This window comes from Lygodium microphyllum, chromosome 29, assembly GCF_053477565.2.
Source record: "Lygodium microphyllum isolate KBCC chromosome 29, Lygodium_microphyllum_v1.1.10, whole genome shotgun sequence".
In the NCBI taxonomy this organism is placed as follows: Eukaryota; Viridiplantae; Streptophyta; class Polypodiopsida; order Schizaeales; family Lygodiaceae; genus Lygodium; species Lygodium microphyllum.
This window is the reverse complement of record NC_141163.1, coordinates 112,063,292-112,082,895: the sequence shown is the minus strand read 5'-3', so window position 1 is coordinate 112,082,895 and position 19,604 is coordinate 112,063,292. Positions and strand designations below refer to the sequence as shown.

The 19,604-nt window shown below is 40.8% G+C and overlaps 1 protein-coding gene across 3 annotated transcripts in view; it reads left to right on the top strand.

The window, feature by feature from the left end:
- The window catches only part of DDI1 (ubiquitin family protein), a 132,424-nt gene that overhangs the window by 24,793 nt on the left and 88,027 nt on the right, over nt 1-19,604 (top strand). For all 3 annotated transcript variants that reach the window (XM_087672248.1, XM_087672247.1, XM_087672249.1), the window contains exons 2-3: nt 4,727-4,759; nt 4,844-4,968. In XM_087672248.1, the coding sequence (XP_087528374.1) occupies nt 4,727-4,759; nt 4,844-4,968 (158 nt within the window). The remainder of the gene's footprint in view (nt 1-4,726; nt 4,760-4,843; nt 4,969-19,604) is intronic.

The window sequence follows — 19,604 nt, the reverse complement described above, 5'->3', positions numbered from 1 at the left end:
CTAATTACAGCAACAAACAATAAATGCAAATCTGAAAATACAAATTTACCTATTGATCTTGGACAATGCATACCCGATTGGCCCCAAAATTGGTGTCGCTTTCGGTATTTCTTTAGCTTTATTGAAGAAGAAGTTGATTTACAATGGGATTCTCTCGATCCCCTTTGCAATCCAAACTCCCCTTGCTGTCCAAAGTGATTAGCAAGTCTTCAATCTATTTCCCCCCTTAAGTCGGGTACTTGATTGATCTTCATTCACTTCATGGACGATGAAAACGCCCCAAATTCAATGGTAGGCTAGTTCTGCACCTGAATTTAGCTGAAATTCACCTTTAGCCTTGAAAAATCCAAGTCTTGGAGCTTCCAATTTTTGACACGCTTCCCGAGGCTATTGCTAAACCCTAATTTTTGCTGTAAATTAGGGTTTAGAGCAGAGAAATTTGCAATTTCTCAGCCTCCAAGGGTCCAAATGTTGAGATATTTGGAGTAAGTCTGTGAAATGGCTTGGAGATGAGAGAGAAAGCTATAGAGAGAAAAAATTCAGAGTTTTGTCGTGAAGAATGACTGAAAATCAGTCAAATGCAGGTGCTGCTCTACCACAACAACTCATAGATGCAAAGAACTGAAGAATATTAGTCATTTATTGTTGCTGCCTTGTCTCAATAGCCTGTAGATATTGTCACTTGTTGATTGGTCTTCTCCAGCCCTTGGTTGCCTCAGAAGGTCCTCCAATGGTTGCAAATCAGACCAGTAGCATGTTCTCCCTCTCTCTTGGTTGAATATACTAAAAATGTCTCTCTCCAGTCTCTAAAGACGTTTTTCAGTCTTGCATGTGCATTTTTGACAAGTGGCAGTCTTCCCAAATGGTTTTTCCAGCATTAGCCATCATTAAATATTAATTTTCAGTCTTTAAATATTGAAGATTAATCTAATAATTCTTTTGGTGCCTTGAAAAATAATCTGAATTAAATTGGCTAGTCAACTTCCATTCTCGAGTGTCTCTGTGCCATCTTTGACCATTAGATTGACGTTAGGTACCATTAAATGCCACTTCTCTAGTGTTACCAACTGACACTTATGGCCAAATGCTAGGCCAACAACTGGCACCATATACCACCAAGTGCATGTGTGGCATAACTTAAAGCAACTTTTGTCTTTGACATCCCATGATTTCCTCGAGTCTCGGGTTCGTAAATTTACTCTAACCCTAGGTGCATCTCACATAAGCAACATTTACTTAATCATGTGATTAAAAATTAATCCACATGTTAAGTGAGGTTTCGAAAATACATGTCCTCAGGATAATTGTGGCTAGAAAATACCCATTGGATACATCCATAACTCATGTTTCTCAATTGTTTTGACTTCAGAACCACAGTAAGTATATTTTCAGCATAAACCATGGCTGAAACTCTTAATGGTATTTATTCACATGTTGCTATCTGTGGAGCTAGCTGTAAACCATTGAAAAATGAGCGTAGTTTGATCATAAATTGATCACTTGTTGATTTGAGAATTGATCACAAACTGCTGCAAATGTGACCTTAAACTGATTGCAAAAACTAACTAGTAATCGATGCAAAAACTGATCCCAAAAGTGACCATAAATAGTTCTCAAACTGATTAAAAACTGAGTTGAAACTGATGGAAAATTGATCTCAAAAGTGAGGCAAAAGCTCATGCCCAACTAATCACGAACTGATTTCAAATTGATGCAAAAGTATTGTTTCAGAGCCACGGTAACTACCATACTCATTTGCATATATGTCACAGTGACTAGTACACTGAGTAGTGACCCCATGGCAGACATATTGTCAGTACAATACCTTGAATGTATGTTGAATACATTTGAGATGCACTACATATGAGAGCTGTCCACTACTGGAGGAGTGGAAGTGCTACCTCCACCTTGAGCATCAGGCAATGCTTCGGACCCTTGCTTTGCTGAACCTAATTGAGCCTGAACCAAAGTCGGCTTTAACTGAAAGGCATCTTGATAAAGTTGCAACAATTGAGGATGGTCTGCCAAGTCAACCTCTTTCATCCACTTTGCATCTTTTATTAAAGCTTTACCAAGAAGCATATGGAAACTTTACCTCTAACTTTACTTGCTTGAAAGCTACAACCTTTCTTTCTCTTAAGCATTGCGATGGTTTATACTTTCACATTGCTACAATTCCAACTTAACTAATATGTAACATTGCATCCAATCGACTAGCCCCTCATGTGTACTTGACATGGCTAAGCATAGATTGAAATCACTTACTTTGAGCATGAAAATGATTACTCAGCGCACTTGATAAAGTCCTACAATATCTTATAATCATTCTCATCTAGTTGGTATCTATCATTTGATGCATTGTATGTCAAATTTGCCAATGCGATGACTGACTCTATAGCAATCATATTCAAGTCAATTAAGTCATACATGAACATGCATTGTCCTTTTACCCTTTGGTACCACCTGAGCTGAACTTCTATCCCTTGAGGTCAATTTGTCAAATCAAAGCCCCATTTATAATCCACATATCTACGTCCTACTTTCTTCATAATCTTTTGGACTCAGTCAAGATACCATGTGCCATGAGACTTATCCATTTTATTTAAATTTGTGGCTTTTCCATCTCTCTTTGGATGCTTGCTACTACCTTGATCTTGTGTGTCATACACTCTTTGTCTTTTGCCGGAGCAGGATGTAAACATAGAGCCCTCCGCCAGCAATGGTGGAGGCCTCACCTGCATTGGTTGAAGATATGCCCACATTCGATGCTTCCTCATTAGTAGCCATAGGTGTTGGTGTTGATTTGCCACTTCCTCCTCCTCTAGTGGATCCCCCTCTCATCTTGGCAAGAATCTCGGCCGTGATATTTTGAGGGATTTCCTTGCATGGAGCAACTTGCCCCCTATCTTGGAAAGATGTTGGAAAAGTTGGGTTGCACCACTTGTGTAGCGCTTCTCAGAATATTTGCATGTCCAATGGTGGGAGTTGGACTTCTTTGTGTCCCTCTCCACATGGATGACATGCAAATTGAAGGCTTCATGCTTCTCAGGAGTCATGATGCCAATGGAGAGGGAGAGTCATGAGTGAGAGACAGGCCCAAGGGATAGTGAGAGCCTTGAGAAAGAGAGGGAGAGTGAGAGTGAGAGGCTTGAAACTTGAAAGGTAGAGAGTGGGGGGTGGAAGTTAGAGGGAGAAGGGGTAGGAATCGGGATAGGCTTGAAACTTGATAGATAGATAGCTTGCTTGAAGAGAAAGAGGCTTGAGCAATGAGGATGCTTGTTGATTTGGTGTGGAGGGATGGAGGGGAGTACCTTTTATAGGCTAGAGAAGAGAGTGGAACAAGAGAGGGATCCAAGGTGGAAGAGGAGAGAAGGCTCAAGAGTGTGGAAAATAGGCTAGATCTAGCATGAGATCCAACTTCAATGGCATCCCATGGCATGTGTCAATGGCTGGAAAGTGTGCCATGCGGGCAGAAAATGGGACAAAAACGCAGGCACAAAGCATAGAATTGACTGACTGGATGTGGAATGCCCAAATGTGGCAGTATTTTCGTACGGAATAGGATTCATACCGTACCGTACTGTGCGGATCGTATGGAACAAACAGGCCTGCCCTACATATGAAGGCAACTATGAGAGAAAGTTAGGATTAGGGTTTCATAAAATGTCTCTCAAACCGTAGGTAGTGGCTTTGGCACTCTTACTTGTCCAAACATGTGGCAAATTGCAAATTTGGCCAGCCTTTGCTGCCTATTGCTTTGTCACTTGAAGTGCCTGCCAGGAATCTGAATTCTATTGTCCTCAATGTGGCCTACATCTTATTATGTCCATAAAGTCCTGACCATTACTGGTATATGTAGAAGATGAATTGTCCAAGCTCACAAGTGTGGATCACAACTGGATCATAATGTGTGTTTATTTTTCAGCCATGAACGGCAGCTTACTGCACAAGAAACTGATTTCTATGCATTCCAAATCTTTGGAAGGTGCTGTGTAGCATCAGATGAGAATGGTGTTGCTTGGACATGCAATTGTGCACTCTTGATGCCTTGATTGGTTGAAGTCATTTAGACTTCCACTTCATGCTACTTGACAAGTATATGTGCTGTTTTCTAATCATTGTGTCATGTTGCTTCATGAACACAGATTGGAAAAACAGATCAGCAGCTAATGTAGATGTGCTTTTTATTACTTTGATACGAAAGAAAATGTTCCCATGTTACAAAAGTAAAGCTGAATCCCATTTTGATTGGAAAGTGTTGTCCATTCACCTTGCTAAGTTGCTAGGAATGAATCCATCATTGGTGCACTTGTACTTCAGAGTTTTTACATAGGAGGTGTCCTTTATTGTGATGGAAGTCAAGCTGCAATTCTCATTAATTTAAAGTGTTTTTTCTTTTTCCCAATTACCTTCAAGTTTGCTAGTAGGGAATCATTCTTTTGGTTCACTTGCTCTCAGCATTCTCAAATGTTTTCTTTATGCATTGGGAGAGAGCTGAATTGGAATATGAGAGTCCTGTGATGCAATGCATCTGTTTTCTGTGGCTTTGTAAGGATCATCATATGGGGGTACATTGAGATACGATGCAAATAAAAACAGTTTTTAAAATGTTATTGCAATGTTTGAGTGATTGTGTGAAGCTGTATGTACAAAAATATGTAATATATCACTTAGCGTGGATTTCATAATACTTGCTGTATTGCTATCATTGTTGTGCTTGATACAGGTTGAAAATGTTAAAGCTCTGCTTGAAGTAGAGGTGAGTCAAGTACAACTACTTCTTGACATGTCATTCAAAAGAAACAAAAGTATCTGGACTATCCCATCTTTGTTTCTTTATCAGACAGGTATTTCACTTAATCAGCAACAGCTGCTCCATCACGGGAAAGAGATTGATAACTCTGCACGCTTGAGTTCCATTGGTGTTGTTGAAGGCGATCTAATTATGATGGTTTCTGTTGCTGAGCGGTGTGTTAATGCCTCTTACTTTGATCATGTTCTTGTTTGTTACATGTGTAGTATCAGAAAATGCTGTGTAACAGGGCAGAAAATGCTACATCATCAGTGGTCACCAGATTTATGTGTACCACCGTAATTTATGCAACATGGATAGTCGCCTTTGGCATAACTGCAAGGACCACACTTTAGTTGAAGTTTGAAAGTGTGTTGAGAAGTTTGGAGAAGTCTTATTGTGGCATGTGAACCTCTAAATTCTCCTTTAGCCCCCCATAATGGATAATTGTATTAATTACAAAGAATTTATATAAGTCATGTGACTACTATGTTGGAAATGGAGGAAGAGAGAGAGAGAGAGGGAGAGAGAGAGAGTAGACATAGTGAGCTGAAAATGATAGATTATACTTGCTGAACTGAAAGTGATAAGAGTGAAAGTACAACCTTAGGTCTAAGGTAGACCAAACCCCTACTTAACTCAAGTTAGCTAACTCTAAAAGTGGTGACATAACTTACTAATGTAGTTACATCCACACTAAAAACCAACTAACTAAAACATTGAGCACTGGTCATAGAACTGGCGAATTCTAACACCCCCCTGTAGTGCTAATGTGGTAGAAGTACAAGAAGAATAATCACTAAAGGGTGGCAAGTTCAAGGACTTTCGAAAAGCCTCAAAATTTTCACGAGAAAGTGCTTTGGCGAAAATATTTGCAACATTCTCTTGCATAGGGACATATGTCAAATTTATCTCTCTTGTATAGCATCTCTCTCTAACATAATGGTAATGTACCTTAATGTGTTTCATGAAAGCGTGAAACAGAGGATTCCGTGCCACTATAGTAGTACTCCAACTATAAAAAAGAATGGGCGTAGGATCTTCCAAAGAAATCTTTAGATCAGCCAACATTCTATGCAGCCATACGCATTCCATTGTTGCGGTGAAGGCTGCCCTGTACTTAGCCCACAAGACAAGGTAGCTACTGTAGGTTGTTTCTTACTTCCATTGTAAGTTGTTTATTACTTAGCCATGAGATGCATGGACGACCTAGAAAGAAAGAGTGTACACTAGTAGACTACCTAGTGTCTGAATCACTAGCCCAATTTGAATCAGTGTAAGCCTGTAAGTGCAAGTCTTCCCCTCTAGGAAATAATAAAGCATATGATTGAGTACCTTGCAAATATTTGAAGATTTACATGACAACTTACTAATATATTGTATGTGGGTTGTGCATGAACGTGCTCACTTGAGATAGTGCGTACTGTATGTCAGGACGTGTGTTGCAAAGGTAAATAAGATAGCCAACCATGTGCTCTTTTCCTTTCACCATAAACCCTAGATATTGTGACACAAACATCCTCATATATGTAGGTCACCATTCGAGAATGCCGTTTTGATGTCCAACTGATGTGCCTTCCATTCATAATTTGTAGCCATTGCAATCACACACCTATTTGGTACTCATAAGGGATGTAGGAGCAAATTTCTCCTTAGAACCAATGCCCTTTTTCTATGCATATTTCTTGACTACCAAACATGCTTTGTACTTGTCTATAGTACATTAGCCTTGCGCTTTAGTTTATAGATCCATTTGGTTCGACTGGCCTTCTTGACATGGGAAAACTCAATAAGATCCCATGTATGATTGGTGGCAATAGAATCCAATTTTTCCAACGTACATCTTGTTGGGCTTCTTTGAAGGAAGTAGACTCATCATTATCTAACAGTGAGCTTAGAGATGCATATTCATCAGATGAATCATTTACTTCCAAAAATTCAGCCAAATGAGCCTTCCTTGCATGATGTGCTGCATGTCTAGCAGCCCTTCTAGTGCGTTGAGGTAAGGGAGCACCCATTTTACTCTCTCGGAGAGTCTATAACATCCATCTTGGGACTGTTTTGGTTGTATTTACAGCAGCCCTTTCTTGTTGTATTGTATGTTCCTTTGTTGGAGGTAAACCTATCAAAAGATGGCATACCAACGAGACAGTAGGGTCTGCGGGGAGAAACACGGAGTGAACTCGGCAAATATGGAGAAGAGAGAAGAAACTTTGATGAATGGAATGATGAAGTTCTGAATGAAGGAGTGAATGTGATACAAGGGAACAAGCGTGCCGTAGCACAAGGAAGATGATGAAGACAACCACGAACCACGAACCACGAACCACAATGTTCTCCTGAAGGGGTGTGAGGGCAGTGGAGAGATTGGAGAGAAGAGGTGACGGACTAAATGAATCAGCCGTAAGGAATGAATGAGAGAGTGACCTATAAATAGGCACAATCAGTCTAGGATGGTGCCCCTTTTTGGGGTTGCAAACCCTAAATACAAAACACAGAAATGTAAAAATGCAAACTGCGGGTGAAGGGTTTCTCAACATCCTGTCTCAGGCCCAAAAAGGGGAAGAAGAGAAGAGTGAGGTGGAGATGGAATGCTACATGCGGAAGAATGTTTATGCAGCAAGTACCACTTGGACAGTGTCCCTCGTGGGGAAATTGTTCACTTGCCCAAGCGCCCTAGTACAAAGATGATGAAAACATGCAATGCAAAGAAGGAATGTCGGACTTTGTGTGGTTTCGAGAACCATAAGGATATGCTCGTACTCAATCTCGAGAGTTGGCTCCATGCTGACCAAGTGACCCAGGTAAGAAGAAGAGGAGGAAGAAGATGTAGGGGATCCCTAAGATCCAAGATTTCCACATGAAAGGTAACCTGCAGTAAAGAATAGTAGACAGAGTGAACTGGAGAATCCGAAACTCAACCTCGGGAGAGAAGCCACTAGCTTCGTGCATCCATGCGGAAAGGAATACGAAGGCCTCGTCACCAAGTCACGGTTGAATCTTCAAGGCCTTGATCTAGGTAGATCCTCGAAATCCTGGGTATCAATAGGTGAGATGACCGTTTGAAGGAAGCCATCCCATCCAAGGTTAGAAGAAGAAGGTAAAAGGCCTCCGCCAAGGTGTGCGAAGGATCGAGTGGTGGGTGGGGATCCCCTGTGAAACAAGAGGAATAGGAGCCCCCTTTGAAGTCGCAATAGATGTCGATGCCCCCTCGGAGGGCAAAGAAAGATCATCCCCCTCTGAATCCCCTTGTGAGGTAGATAGGGAATCCAAAAACTCATGGATCACAGACTTTGAAATGTCTGAGGATGAAGGAAGTGTCACCGGTTGTGCCAAAGAAGGTATTTGGGGTGGTGAAGAACGGCCAGAGTTGGCCTCTCGAACTTGAGTAGGCGAGGGTGAAGGGTGGGGCTCAGATTGAGCAACGAGTGGGCAACAATCACTGCTTCTCAATGGAGCGGACTGGGAAGCTGAAGAAGAGGAAGAAATTGAGCAGCCACTGTCTCTGGAAGGGTTGGAGTGACAAGGAGATGAGATCAAACAATCACTATCTCTCGATGGAGCGGACTGTAGAACCGCGAGCCTTGGTAGCCACTGTACCCGAAAATAGGTGGGAGAAGATTGCTGTTGGCATTGCGACGATCTCCAAGAGGTCGTAGCGCCAATCGATTCTCCATGTGTTCGAAAGGACTTAGTACGGATCGGATGCGTCTTGTTGCCTTGAGCATAGTACTCTGATAGCTGATGCAAAATGATCTCTGTGGCCGAGAAAGGAGAGGTGGTACAAGGAGTGCTTGGTGGAAGACGCATATACTCCGGGTGGGGGGGGGTGGGGAGTAAAGGTCGAAGTTGGCAAGCATGGGTGGTGTGTCCAGTGATGCCACAATAGGAGCACCCAATAGTCTGGTCATCTGTTGGTAAAGAAGCCATGGGTACTAGTGTGCCTTGCTAAAGAAGGAAGAGGTCAGCCACGAACCATAAACTGCAATGTCCGCTTCAAGGGCTAGGAGGATAGTGGAAGGGTTGGAAGTGAGTTGCTAGTGGGAGGAGGATGCGACCAGCAATAAGTGGTTGCAACCAGTAGAAAAACGCAAATGAGGAGAGAGAAAGACTAAAAACGCAGGTGAGGAGAGAGAAACTAAAAATGCAGGCTGCAGGAGAGAGAAAACAGCAAGAGAGAGAGAGAGAGAGAGAGAGAGAGAGAGAGAGAGAGAGAGAGAGAGAGAGAGCTAAGACTAAAAACGTAAGAAAAACCAGCAGTAGCAGTTAGTATGCTGAAATTAGCTCCGAACAGTGTATGATAGGCTGGAAATAGGTGCCAAACTGTTGTAGACAGCAATGGCTAGCTTGGACCGCGATGTCCTTTGCGTCCGGGGTGTGGGTAGTAAGCTGAAATACCTGAAATCTGCAAAAACGAGATTGTTTTCTGAATAGAGACTGATCAGCAACAGTCACTCTGCTGTAAATAGCTGCAAACTGCAGGTGGAAGGCTTGAAACAGGCGCAAGACTATAGATGACAGCAAGAGATAGCCGAGACTGCGATGTCCTCCGTGAAAGGGGTGTGGGCAGCAAGCTGAAAACACCTGAAACCTGCAAAAACGAGATTTTGATGTAGCGGAAGAAGAAGAGAAGTGGATGCCGAATCCGCCACCGGTCTTTGTTGTCACTTGAGTGGAGGATCTTTGCCGTTGTTTGAGCAAATCCAACTTTGATACCATATCAAAAGATGATGTACCAGCGAGACAATAGGGTTTGCGGGGAGGAACATGGAGTGAACTCGACAAACATGGAGAAGAGAGAAGAAACTCTGATGAATGGAATGATGAAGTTTTGAATCATGGAGTGAATGTGATACAAGGGAACAAGGGTGCCGTAGCACAAGGAAGATGATGAAGACAACCACGAACCACGAACCACAATGTTCTCCTGAAGGGGTGTGAGGGCAGTGGAGAGACTGGAGAGAAGAGGTGACGGACTAAATGAATCAGCCGTAAGGAATGAATGAGAGAGTGACCTATAAATAGGCACAGTCAGTCTAGGATGGTGCCCCTTTTTGGGGTTGCAAACCCTAAATACAAAACACAGAAATGTAAAAATGCAAACTGTGGGTGAAGGGTTTCTCAACAAAACCATCATCAAAACTTTGTTGTTTGGGAGCATGTGGTGCAACAACAACTACCGTAATAAATCTGTTTGGCTATTTTTCAGCATGCTTGGACCCCAAAGAAATTGGTAGGAGGCCTTCAAATACATCACCCAAGTCATCAGTGGCTAGCATTTAAAATTGATCATGTGAAAAGGCTGCATTTTCAGAAAAGATCATTTCCCTATCGACAAACACTTTCTTCGTGCATGGATCATACAAGCGATAGCCTTTGCTTTTCGAAATATAGCTAATATAAATGCATTTTATGGCCTTGTCATCCAGCTTGCCACGAAGCTCCTTCGGTACATGCGCATAAGCTATTCATCCAAACATTCGAAAGTAATCAACCTTCAGTTTCTTGCCATGCCAAGCCTCAAATGGTGTGATAGACTTTAGTGTTTTTGTAGATGCACGATTGAGAACATGATTTACGCATTGAAGATCCTCTAAACAAAACTTCTGTGGCAGCCCTTTGCTCTTAAGCGTATGTATCTGGTCATCTCCATGAGTGTGTGATTCTTTCTTTAAGCTACTCCATTCTGTTGAGATGTCATCTTCACAGCGGGTTGATGTGTAATGCCATGCTCAAGCAAAAATTTCTCAAATGCACGAGACATATACTCCCTTCCTCTATCTGTGCATAGAGTCTGTACCTTTAGATACGTTTGTGCTTCCAATTTTGCAAACCAAGTGTTTGAAGTGCATAAATACCTCTGATTTACTTTCAAACCATATATCCAAGTATACCTAGAGTAGTCATCGATAAATGTGACAAAATACAAGTGATCACCAAGTGCTCTAGTCCTCATAGGACCACACACATTAGAGTGTATGAGCTGCAATTTCTAGACAACATGTATTGCACTATCCTTTTTAAAAGAAAATATGTGCATTTTCCCAAGAATGCAACCCTTACAAGCATGGGGAGGTGGAGTATTCAAAGTAGGCAAAGCATCTACCATCTGACACCTTTGAAGAGTCATGAGACTGCCAAAGCTCATGTGACCATAGCAAGCATGCTAGAGCTCCACATTCTGCATAGTGTGTGTAAGAGTGCCAACTACTAGAGTTCATGAGAACTCCGCTCATATATGTCCAACAATAATGGGCCCTTATACAAGGTACTTGATAATTGAAGTGCATAGTCCCTCTCTCTGTCTCTAACAATATACTTGTCATCCTTAAAGATGACCTAAAATCCATGCTTATTAAAAGATGAAATGGACAATAAGTTCTTTGTAATACCAGGCATAAACAAAACATCAAGAAGCATGAAATCTGAACCATCTGCAACAATGATCAACACTGAACCAATACTACATACATCATAATTGCTATTATTAGCACATGTTATACGCTTCTTTGCAGGAGATGAATGCAAAGATGTGAACAAACACTTCCTTGAAGTGATGTGCCTGGATGCCCCACTGTCAAAATACCAAGTATGCTGTGTTTTAGTAGCATCAAATGCACTATCAGCCATGGATGTGTCATAATGCATGTCAAGAAAGCATAGTCATCCTCTACAAAGTTGGTTGTAGCATCCCCATCTGAAAATTGAGTGTCGGATGTCTCTTGAACAACCAAACTAGAGTCCTTTTTCTTCTCTTGGGCGGCCTTGTTTGATTGTTGTTCCAAATTAGCCTTTTGTTGATCTTTTGTAAACTACTTCGCTTTGCCCTTGCCCTTATATTTAGAGAGGATGGCAACATCCCCTGACCTCATAGCAACATTTCTCCGAGTCTATTTCTCTTATAATAAGAGGCCTTCAAACTCCACAAAAGTAAGAGGCTGTTGCCCCACCTCAAAGATAAATTCAGTGAGGTGTGGAAACCAAGATAAGACTCGAGGAGTGAGTTCAGAGTGACACTTACCATTTTTGCATCCAAAATAATCTCATCAATGTTCAATAGCTGCTCACGGATATCTTGCAAGTGTGTGAGGTGATCAGTCATGCTATCACCCTCATCCATATGAACATAAGCCAGTTCTCTTTGTAAATAGGAGATTTTGGCTTCATTATGAGCTGTAAACATGCACTCCAAAATATCCCATGTTGCTTTAGAGGTCTTGCATGACAGTATATGAGGTATGGTGGCTCTCTTAATTGACAAGGCAATGAGTGATAAAGCTTGTGCATCTTTTGAGTTCCATCTCCACTAATTTGCTATAGGAGGAGCGGAATAGCAATTGTAGTAACAGCAGGAGCAACTAGCTGTCCTCTAGCACCACACTGAGGTGTCTAAGGAGCAAGCTCACCCGGTCTTGGTAAATCACCTGTAACATAATCCCAAAGATCCTTTGCAATGAGAAGATTGCGTACCATAAAACTCCATAAAGAATAGGTGGTGCCATCTAGCTTGTCTTGAGTGAGGACTCTCAAAATGTTGCTCTAATCTTGGGTTTCGTAATGTGACATTGTTGCAATTTATACACAAATTGAGCAGCGAAACACACCCAAAATTGAAGTGTGAAATGTACTCAACAGTGTACCAAAGTCCCAATACGGGATACTAAAACGAATGCAAACTATCATAATTGTCTATCTTCTCAAAAAACGTGCTCGAATTGCATAAACAATACCCAAACTACAATTTACAGCAATTCAATGTTGTACAATTGCATATGTCTTGGTATGTGTGCCCAACATCAAACGCAGCAACCTAATGCTGAAAATCCTTAATTTTTGATTGCAATTTTCAGATTTACTGCAATTTTTGTGTCCAGTGTCACATAAACATAAAAATAATGTAGTTCCAACACCTGTCCATTGCTTTGGGATGCATGCTATGCAAAGCCCCAAATCTTGATGAAGAAATTTTAAGAAATTTCAGAGATTTATATTTATAGCTTGGAAATTTGATGGAATGTGGCCTTGGGATGCATGTCGACAAAAATGAGTAACTCCAAGGCACCTTGGGATGTGTGCTGTATTCGAGAATCACAAAAGCCTCAAATTTTCTTGATAGAATTCCAAGAAATAGAACAAATTTTATACTTACAACCTTAGAATTCACTATAATGCCACTTTGGGATGCATGCAAACAACAATTTGCAAGACTGCGTACAGGATTGTGTGTAGCCTAAAAACAACAGTAGGAGCTCCTCCAAAATAGCAACTTGGCTTCCGAAATAATAGCTCCTACCTCTAGAACAACAGCTCCTTTTTATTTTTGGTTGAGGGGGACTTTGTGTGGGTGGTACCAGGTGAGCGGTAGAGAGATGGAACCCATGGGTCTAGTTCTGATACAAACTGTTGGAAATGGAGAAAGGAAAAGAGAGAGGGAGAAAGAGAGAGAGAGTAGACAATGTGAGTTGAAAATGATTGATTATACTTGTTTAACTGAGAGTGATAGAGAGAAAGTACAACTTTAGGTTTAAGGTAGACCAAACCCCTAACTTAACTCAAGCTAGCTAACTTTAGAACTAACTCTAGAAGTGGTGATACAACTTATTAATCTAGTTGTGTTCACATGACAAACCAACTAACTAAAACATTGGGTACTGCTCGTAGAGTTGGCAAATTCTAATATATAATTGCACAAAGTGATTGATAAGATGACAATATGCTAGGGAGCTAGATCATCCCTAATAAGAAGATCCACCTACTCAATTGTGCTCAACTGGTACTAAAGGGGGCCTTGCAAATGACCAATATAGCTATGCACACCAAAATGGGGATACAAAATGAAAGCATTACACGAGTAGTCCACTTATACCAATGTCCCCAAAAGCGTAGAAACCACACACACACACACACACACACACACACACACACACACACACAGGCATATATATATTTCTCTCTCTTCTCCACCCCTCTCTCCCCCCTCCTCTCTCCAAAACCCCTTGTCATTGGGACGTAAAATTTTGAGATGCTTTAATCTTGCTGATAATATTTGATTAAGTTATTAATCAAGTGTGCAAGGTGGTTAGCACATGTGTTGCACATGGTATTCATTTCATGGTAACAAGCCAAGGACCCTGAGGATGCAGTGGGTGTCAAAGGCAAAAGTTGTGATAAGTTATGATGCCAACTGGGTTTTGGTGGTCAGTTGGTCTTAATTTTGACCCTAGGATAGTTATTTGGCCAAGACCAAGATTGTAAATGGCCTAGCCAATTTAATTATGGATGGGTACATTCAATTTTTAATTTTCAGAATCATTTAATTTTAAAAATTAATTTAATGACTGGATAATACTAAAAAATGAGTTTAGAATGTTGCCACTTGGTAAAAATGCCCATGCAAACTGAGTAAACGTTTTTTGGGCTGGATCTCAACCATTCAGCTAATTTGGAACGAGAGAGAGAGAGAGAGAGAGAGAGAGAGAGAGAGAGAGAGAGAGAGCGCTGCTGGTTCAGTTTTCTGTAGAGAACACAACCATTGGAGGCTGAGACAACAGACATGAGCCATTCTGAAGCTGGCGCAACAGAAAGGCTTTCATCAAAGTAGATGACAGCATTCAGCAGTATGTGACAGCATTCTGGAGGTTCGAGGCAGCAAGGCGACATCATTAAATGCTGATCAGTGCAGCTGCAAGCAGATTTAGGGGTTTTCCCATTTGAAAACTCTGAATTTTCTCTCCCTCTAGCATTCTCTCACCTATTCCAGCCCATTCTAGGAGATCTCAGTATTTCTCAGCCATTTGGAGTAGATCTCAGCCATATTTGGTGGACACCAGAGAGATTTCTGCTGTAAACCTTGAATTTTTGTAGAAATTAGGGTTTAGCAGCCACCTCGAGACTTGTGCCAACAAAAGAAGGTATTGTACATTGAAATTGACACTTGCAAATTGTTGTATTGTCAGGGATTTCAGATGCCAAGCTGTCCATTTTAATTTTGGAGTAGCATTTGGCCAGTTGGGGTCCAGTTAGAGCAAGTCCTGGGTGAAAATCAAGGGGAAAATTGCCCAATTTGTTTACTGATTGTTGGAAAAGCAAAGGGCTTTTGGATTAGTGAAGGGGATTGTGGAATTTCGGCTTGTAATCAATCTATTGGCAATTGAAGTTAAAGAAATACTGAAAGGGGTGCCAATTTTGGTGCCAACAGGGTGTGCAATGTCCACGATTATTAAGGTAAATTGTGCATTTCAATTTGTATTTATTTGTTGATTGCTGGAATTAAGTGTTAATTAGGGAATTACCACCTTATCTAGGAAGGAAAATTGGTTTTATGGTTTCATTGTTGGGATACAACTCAATCCCTTGATTTGGTGGGTTGGAGAGCCAAGGCATTGTGTTGGGGCTGATTTTTGCTCTCAGTTGAGAAATTACAGCAGTATGTCTTCCTACAGTGACATGGAATCAAGTAGTGAGATGATACCTCTGAGTATGCATGCTCACATGGGGAAGAAGAAAATGCAATGCTTGATCTTGGATGAGGCTCAGACCATGGACATAAAGCTGAAAATGTTGTTGTTGGGCAAGTTGTAGGGCCTTCAAGGCATAATAAGACTAATGGCCAATAAAGTGAAGAGGAGTTTGATGACTTGTTTAAGAATTGGATGAGAACAACAATCTCTTAGTTGAATTGGCAAAGGATCCTTAGTTTATCTGATTTTTGAATACTACTATGAAGGACAACAATATAAGAAAAAAAAGTTATCTTCCACACCTTCGAGACAGCAAGGTGCATTGAAGTTAATGCCAAAGCCTTTACTTGAAGCTCCCAAAGATGCTAATAAGCGAAATAGTTGGTACCTACGATGCAAGGATTGCAAATGCAAGACCATCATGGAAGTGCCAAACCAATGGATTTTGGATAGCTGGGCATGTATGCTATGACGGGGCAGCTAGGATACTTTGGTGGTAGCATGATTTTTCATGCTATGATTTGACAGGGACCACATATGGGGATGTATGGCACAAATCTCTATGGTATGCAGTAGCCAATGCATGGGGTGTAAGGCCCAATGTATTTGGATATGGCTGGAAATGTGCAAAACCCTATGTATGGCAGCATTGGCTTGATATGTGGGGCACAAAGTAGCATGTTTAGTAATGCATTTGTACCCCCGATGGCTTATAGGGCTCAAGGAATGAGTGTTGGTCGTGGAAATGCTTTGTTTGGTGTTGGTTTTGATGTAAATTCAGCAAACGCACCCTTTTTACAGCAATAATGTATGATGGATGCTAAGAAATGCAAGAATTTGGAGCAATACAATAAGAAGTTTGGGGATGCATTGCTGCTCGTCAATTCTTATCGCCTTGTGCCCCTTCATGAGCAAGTAGAAAAATATGTTTGTAGGCTGTCTAAATTAATCATGGATTTTTGCATTAAATCCATCGTCTCTAGCATGTCTCAGCTCATAGAGATTACTGCTACAGTAGATGCTTTGCTGTGTGGGAAGGATTCAAGCTTCTAGAGAGTTGGGAGAAGTTAAATAAAGAGTTGTTTAAGACCAAAAAAAGGGGAAGATTTGAAAATCCACTTTAAAAGGAGCTAAAATAGCAAAGAAAGGGCTTGAAAACATTGGCGCAATGTAGGGAATTGATGGTTGCCAATAAATGTATTATTTTTGAATAGGAGGGTCACATTCCAAGGGACTGTCCCGATATGCAATAGGTTGGAAAATCAAGAAATGAAGGGGATTCTAAGGGAAGGAAGCCCAAAACATGAGTGGGATTGGTATCCAATGTTGTTAATAATCAACCCAATGATGATGCTACTGAGTTGTGTAGAGCATGGGGCAAAAATAGAGATCAATATGCATTGATATTCTTTGATAATGGTGCATGAGTCAACTTCATCTTTGTAGACATGGCACCCTGTCTAGGCATTAGAGAGGATGAGATGGGACCCATGAGGAAAGTTGGAATGGCATGTAAATGCCATGTAGAGCTTGTCACACCACTTATTGGAAAGCTTTGGTTGCATATACATGGATATGTGGATAGTGAAAAGTCCTCCATTGCTCCACTTGAGGGTTGTGATATATTATTTGGTATGTCTGGTGTCACCGTATGCATGTAGTGATTGATTCTCGTGCAAAAGAGATCACTATTTAGCATAAGAGAAAGACACTCATACTTGATATAAAGTTAGAAGGGGAATCTGTTGTTGTATTTGTGGGTGCAATTTCTAAAGTAATGAAAAAATATATTTCAGCGTATTTGGTTTTTACTAAGGATAATGATGATAGTGAGAATGTTGGCAATATGTCTAAGTTAGAAAAGGATTGCATGTTATTTTTGAAAATATATATTGATTGCTTCTCTAAGTCACTTTTAAGGTAGCTACCACCTGAAAGGCTTGAAGATCATGGCATAGATTTTATCATTGGAAGTAGGCCACCTAATAAGCCACCCTACAGAGTTAGTACATCCCATGATTTAGGTTAATGAGTTGTTAGAAAAAGGATTGATTTGGTCCAACTCATCTCGTTTTTATTCTCCAATGCTTTTGGTGCTGAAAAAGGATGGTTCATGGTATATCTGCATTGATTATCATGCTCTGAATAGAATCACGATAAAAAATCAGTTTCCAATGCCTTGTATTAATGATGTTATGGATAGATTGCAGTGGGTAGCCATATTTAGTATATAGATTTGAAGAGTGGGTATAATTTCTCTATATGCTCAAACATGCTAGAGATCGTGGATTTAATGTAAAAATCCCTGATTCCTATATGTAGCCCACAAACATATTTTTTAACTTGCTCATGAAGGGGTCTGTCATGGGGACATGGAATTTTGAGATGCTTTAATCTTGCTAAAACATTTGATTAAGTTATTAATCAAATGTGCAAGGTTTTTTAGCACATGTTGCATATGGCAATTATTTCGTGGTAACAGGCCAAGGAATCTTGTTGATGACATTTGATTAAGTTATTAATCAAATGTGCAAGGTTTTTTAGCATGTGTTGCATATGGTAATTATTTCGTGGTAACCGGTCAAGGACCCTAAGGATGCAGTGGGTGTCAAAAACAAAAGTTGTGATAAGTTATGCCAACTATGTTTTGGTGGTTAGTTGGTGTCAGTTTTGACCCTAGGATAATTGTTTGCCTAATAAGTGTTAGTGGTGACACTAGGGACTAGTATGAAATAATTAATTAATGCCATTCTAAGGGCCAATAGAGGTTCGAGACCACTCCACGTTGTAAATGGCTATCCAATTTAATCATGGATAGGCACATTTAATTTTGGGTTGTGTCAGAAGGGTTGAAGTTAATTTTCAGAATTATTGAATTCTGAAAACTAATTTAATGGCTAGGTAATGCTGAGGAATGGGTTTAGAAGGTTGCCACTTGGCAAAAATGCCCATGTAAGCTGAGAAAACGTTTTTTTGGGCTAGATCTCAGCCATTCAATTAGTTTGGAGCTCGAGAGATAGGGAGAAAGGGTTGCTGGTTCAATTTTCTGCAGAGAACACAGCCATTGGAGGCTAGGACAACAGGCAGGAGCCATTCTTAAGTTGGCGACAATGGGAATACCTTCATCAGCAGCAGGCGATAGCATTCAGCAGTAGGCGGCAGCATTCTGGATGCTGCAGGTTGCAGGCAACATCATTAAATGCTGGTTGGTGCAGGTTGTAGGCAGATTTAGGGGTTTTTCCGCGTGGAAACTCTGAATTTTCTCTCCCTTTGGCATTCTCTCACCTATTCCAGCCCGTTCTCAAGAGATCTTAGCACTTATCTCAGCCATTTGGAGCAGATCTCAGCCATAGTTGGTGGACAATAGAGGGATTTCTGCTGTAAATGCTAAATTTTTGGAGAAATTAGGGTTTAGCAACTAGTGGGACTCTTGCTGACAAGAGAAGGCATCATACACTAAAATCAACACCCCCAAAGTCGCATTGTTTGATGTGCTTGTCAAACCACATTTTCCTTCGTGCTTTCTCACAAATTAGGGTGTGGGTGGCTAGGAGCCGAGTCTCAGTGAGTCGTTCCAATTCCATGAGGTGATTGGGGTCCAAGCTTCCTTCCCTTCTCATCTGTTAAAATATGCGGGATCTAGAGCATGGCTATGGTGGCTTGTAAGCATAGACTAAACTCATGATGACATTGACTTAAGACCACAATTGTTACACAAGTGAATTAGGTTCCAAGATGGAAGCTTGGACTCATAAACACAATCTTGTGTAGGATTGACAAAGACAAGAGACTTAACTGAAAGTACAAAGCATCATGACATTATATTCATAGTTGGAATAGCAAAGGGCTTTTGGATTAGCCAAGGAGATTGTGGAATCTCCGCTTGTAATCAATCCATTGGCAATTGAAGTTAAAGAAAAATACTGAATTAGGTGTTGGTTTTGGGACTAACAAGGGGTCCAATGTCAAAGATTATTAAGGTAAATTATGCATTTCAATTTATATTTATTTGCTGATTGCTGTAATTAAGTGCTTGATTAGGGAATTACCACCCTCTCCAAGAAGAAAGGCTGGTTTTATGGTTCCATTGTTGGGATACATCTCAATCCCTTGATTTGGTGGACCCAAAGCACCTGATTGCAAGCCAAAGCTTTGTGCTACTGCCGATTTTCGCTCTCAATTTCTCAAATACTTTCTTTGTGTTTGGATCATACAAACAATAGCTCTTACTCTCCAAATTATAGCCGATAGAAATGCATTTTATAGCTTTGTCATTGAGCTTTCCACGAGGCTCTTTCAGAACATGTGCATCGGCTATGCATCCAAATACCTGAAAGTAATCAACCTTGTGT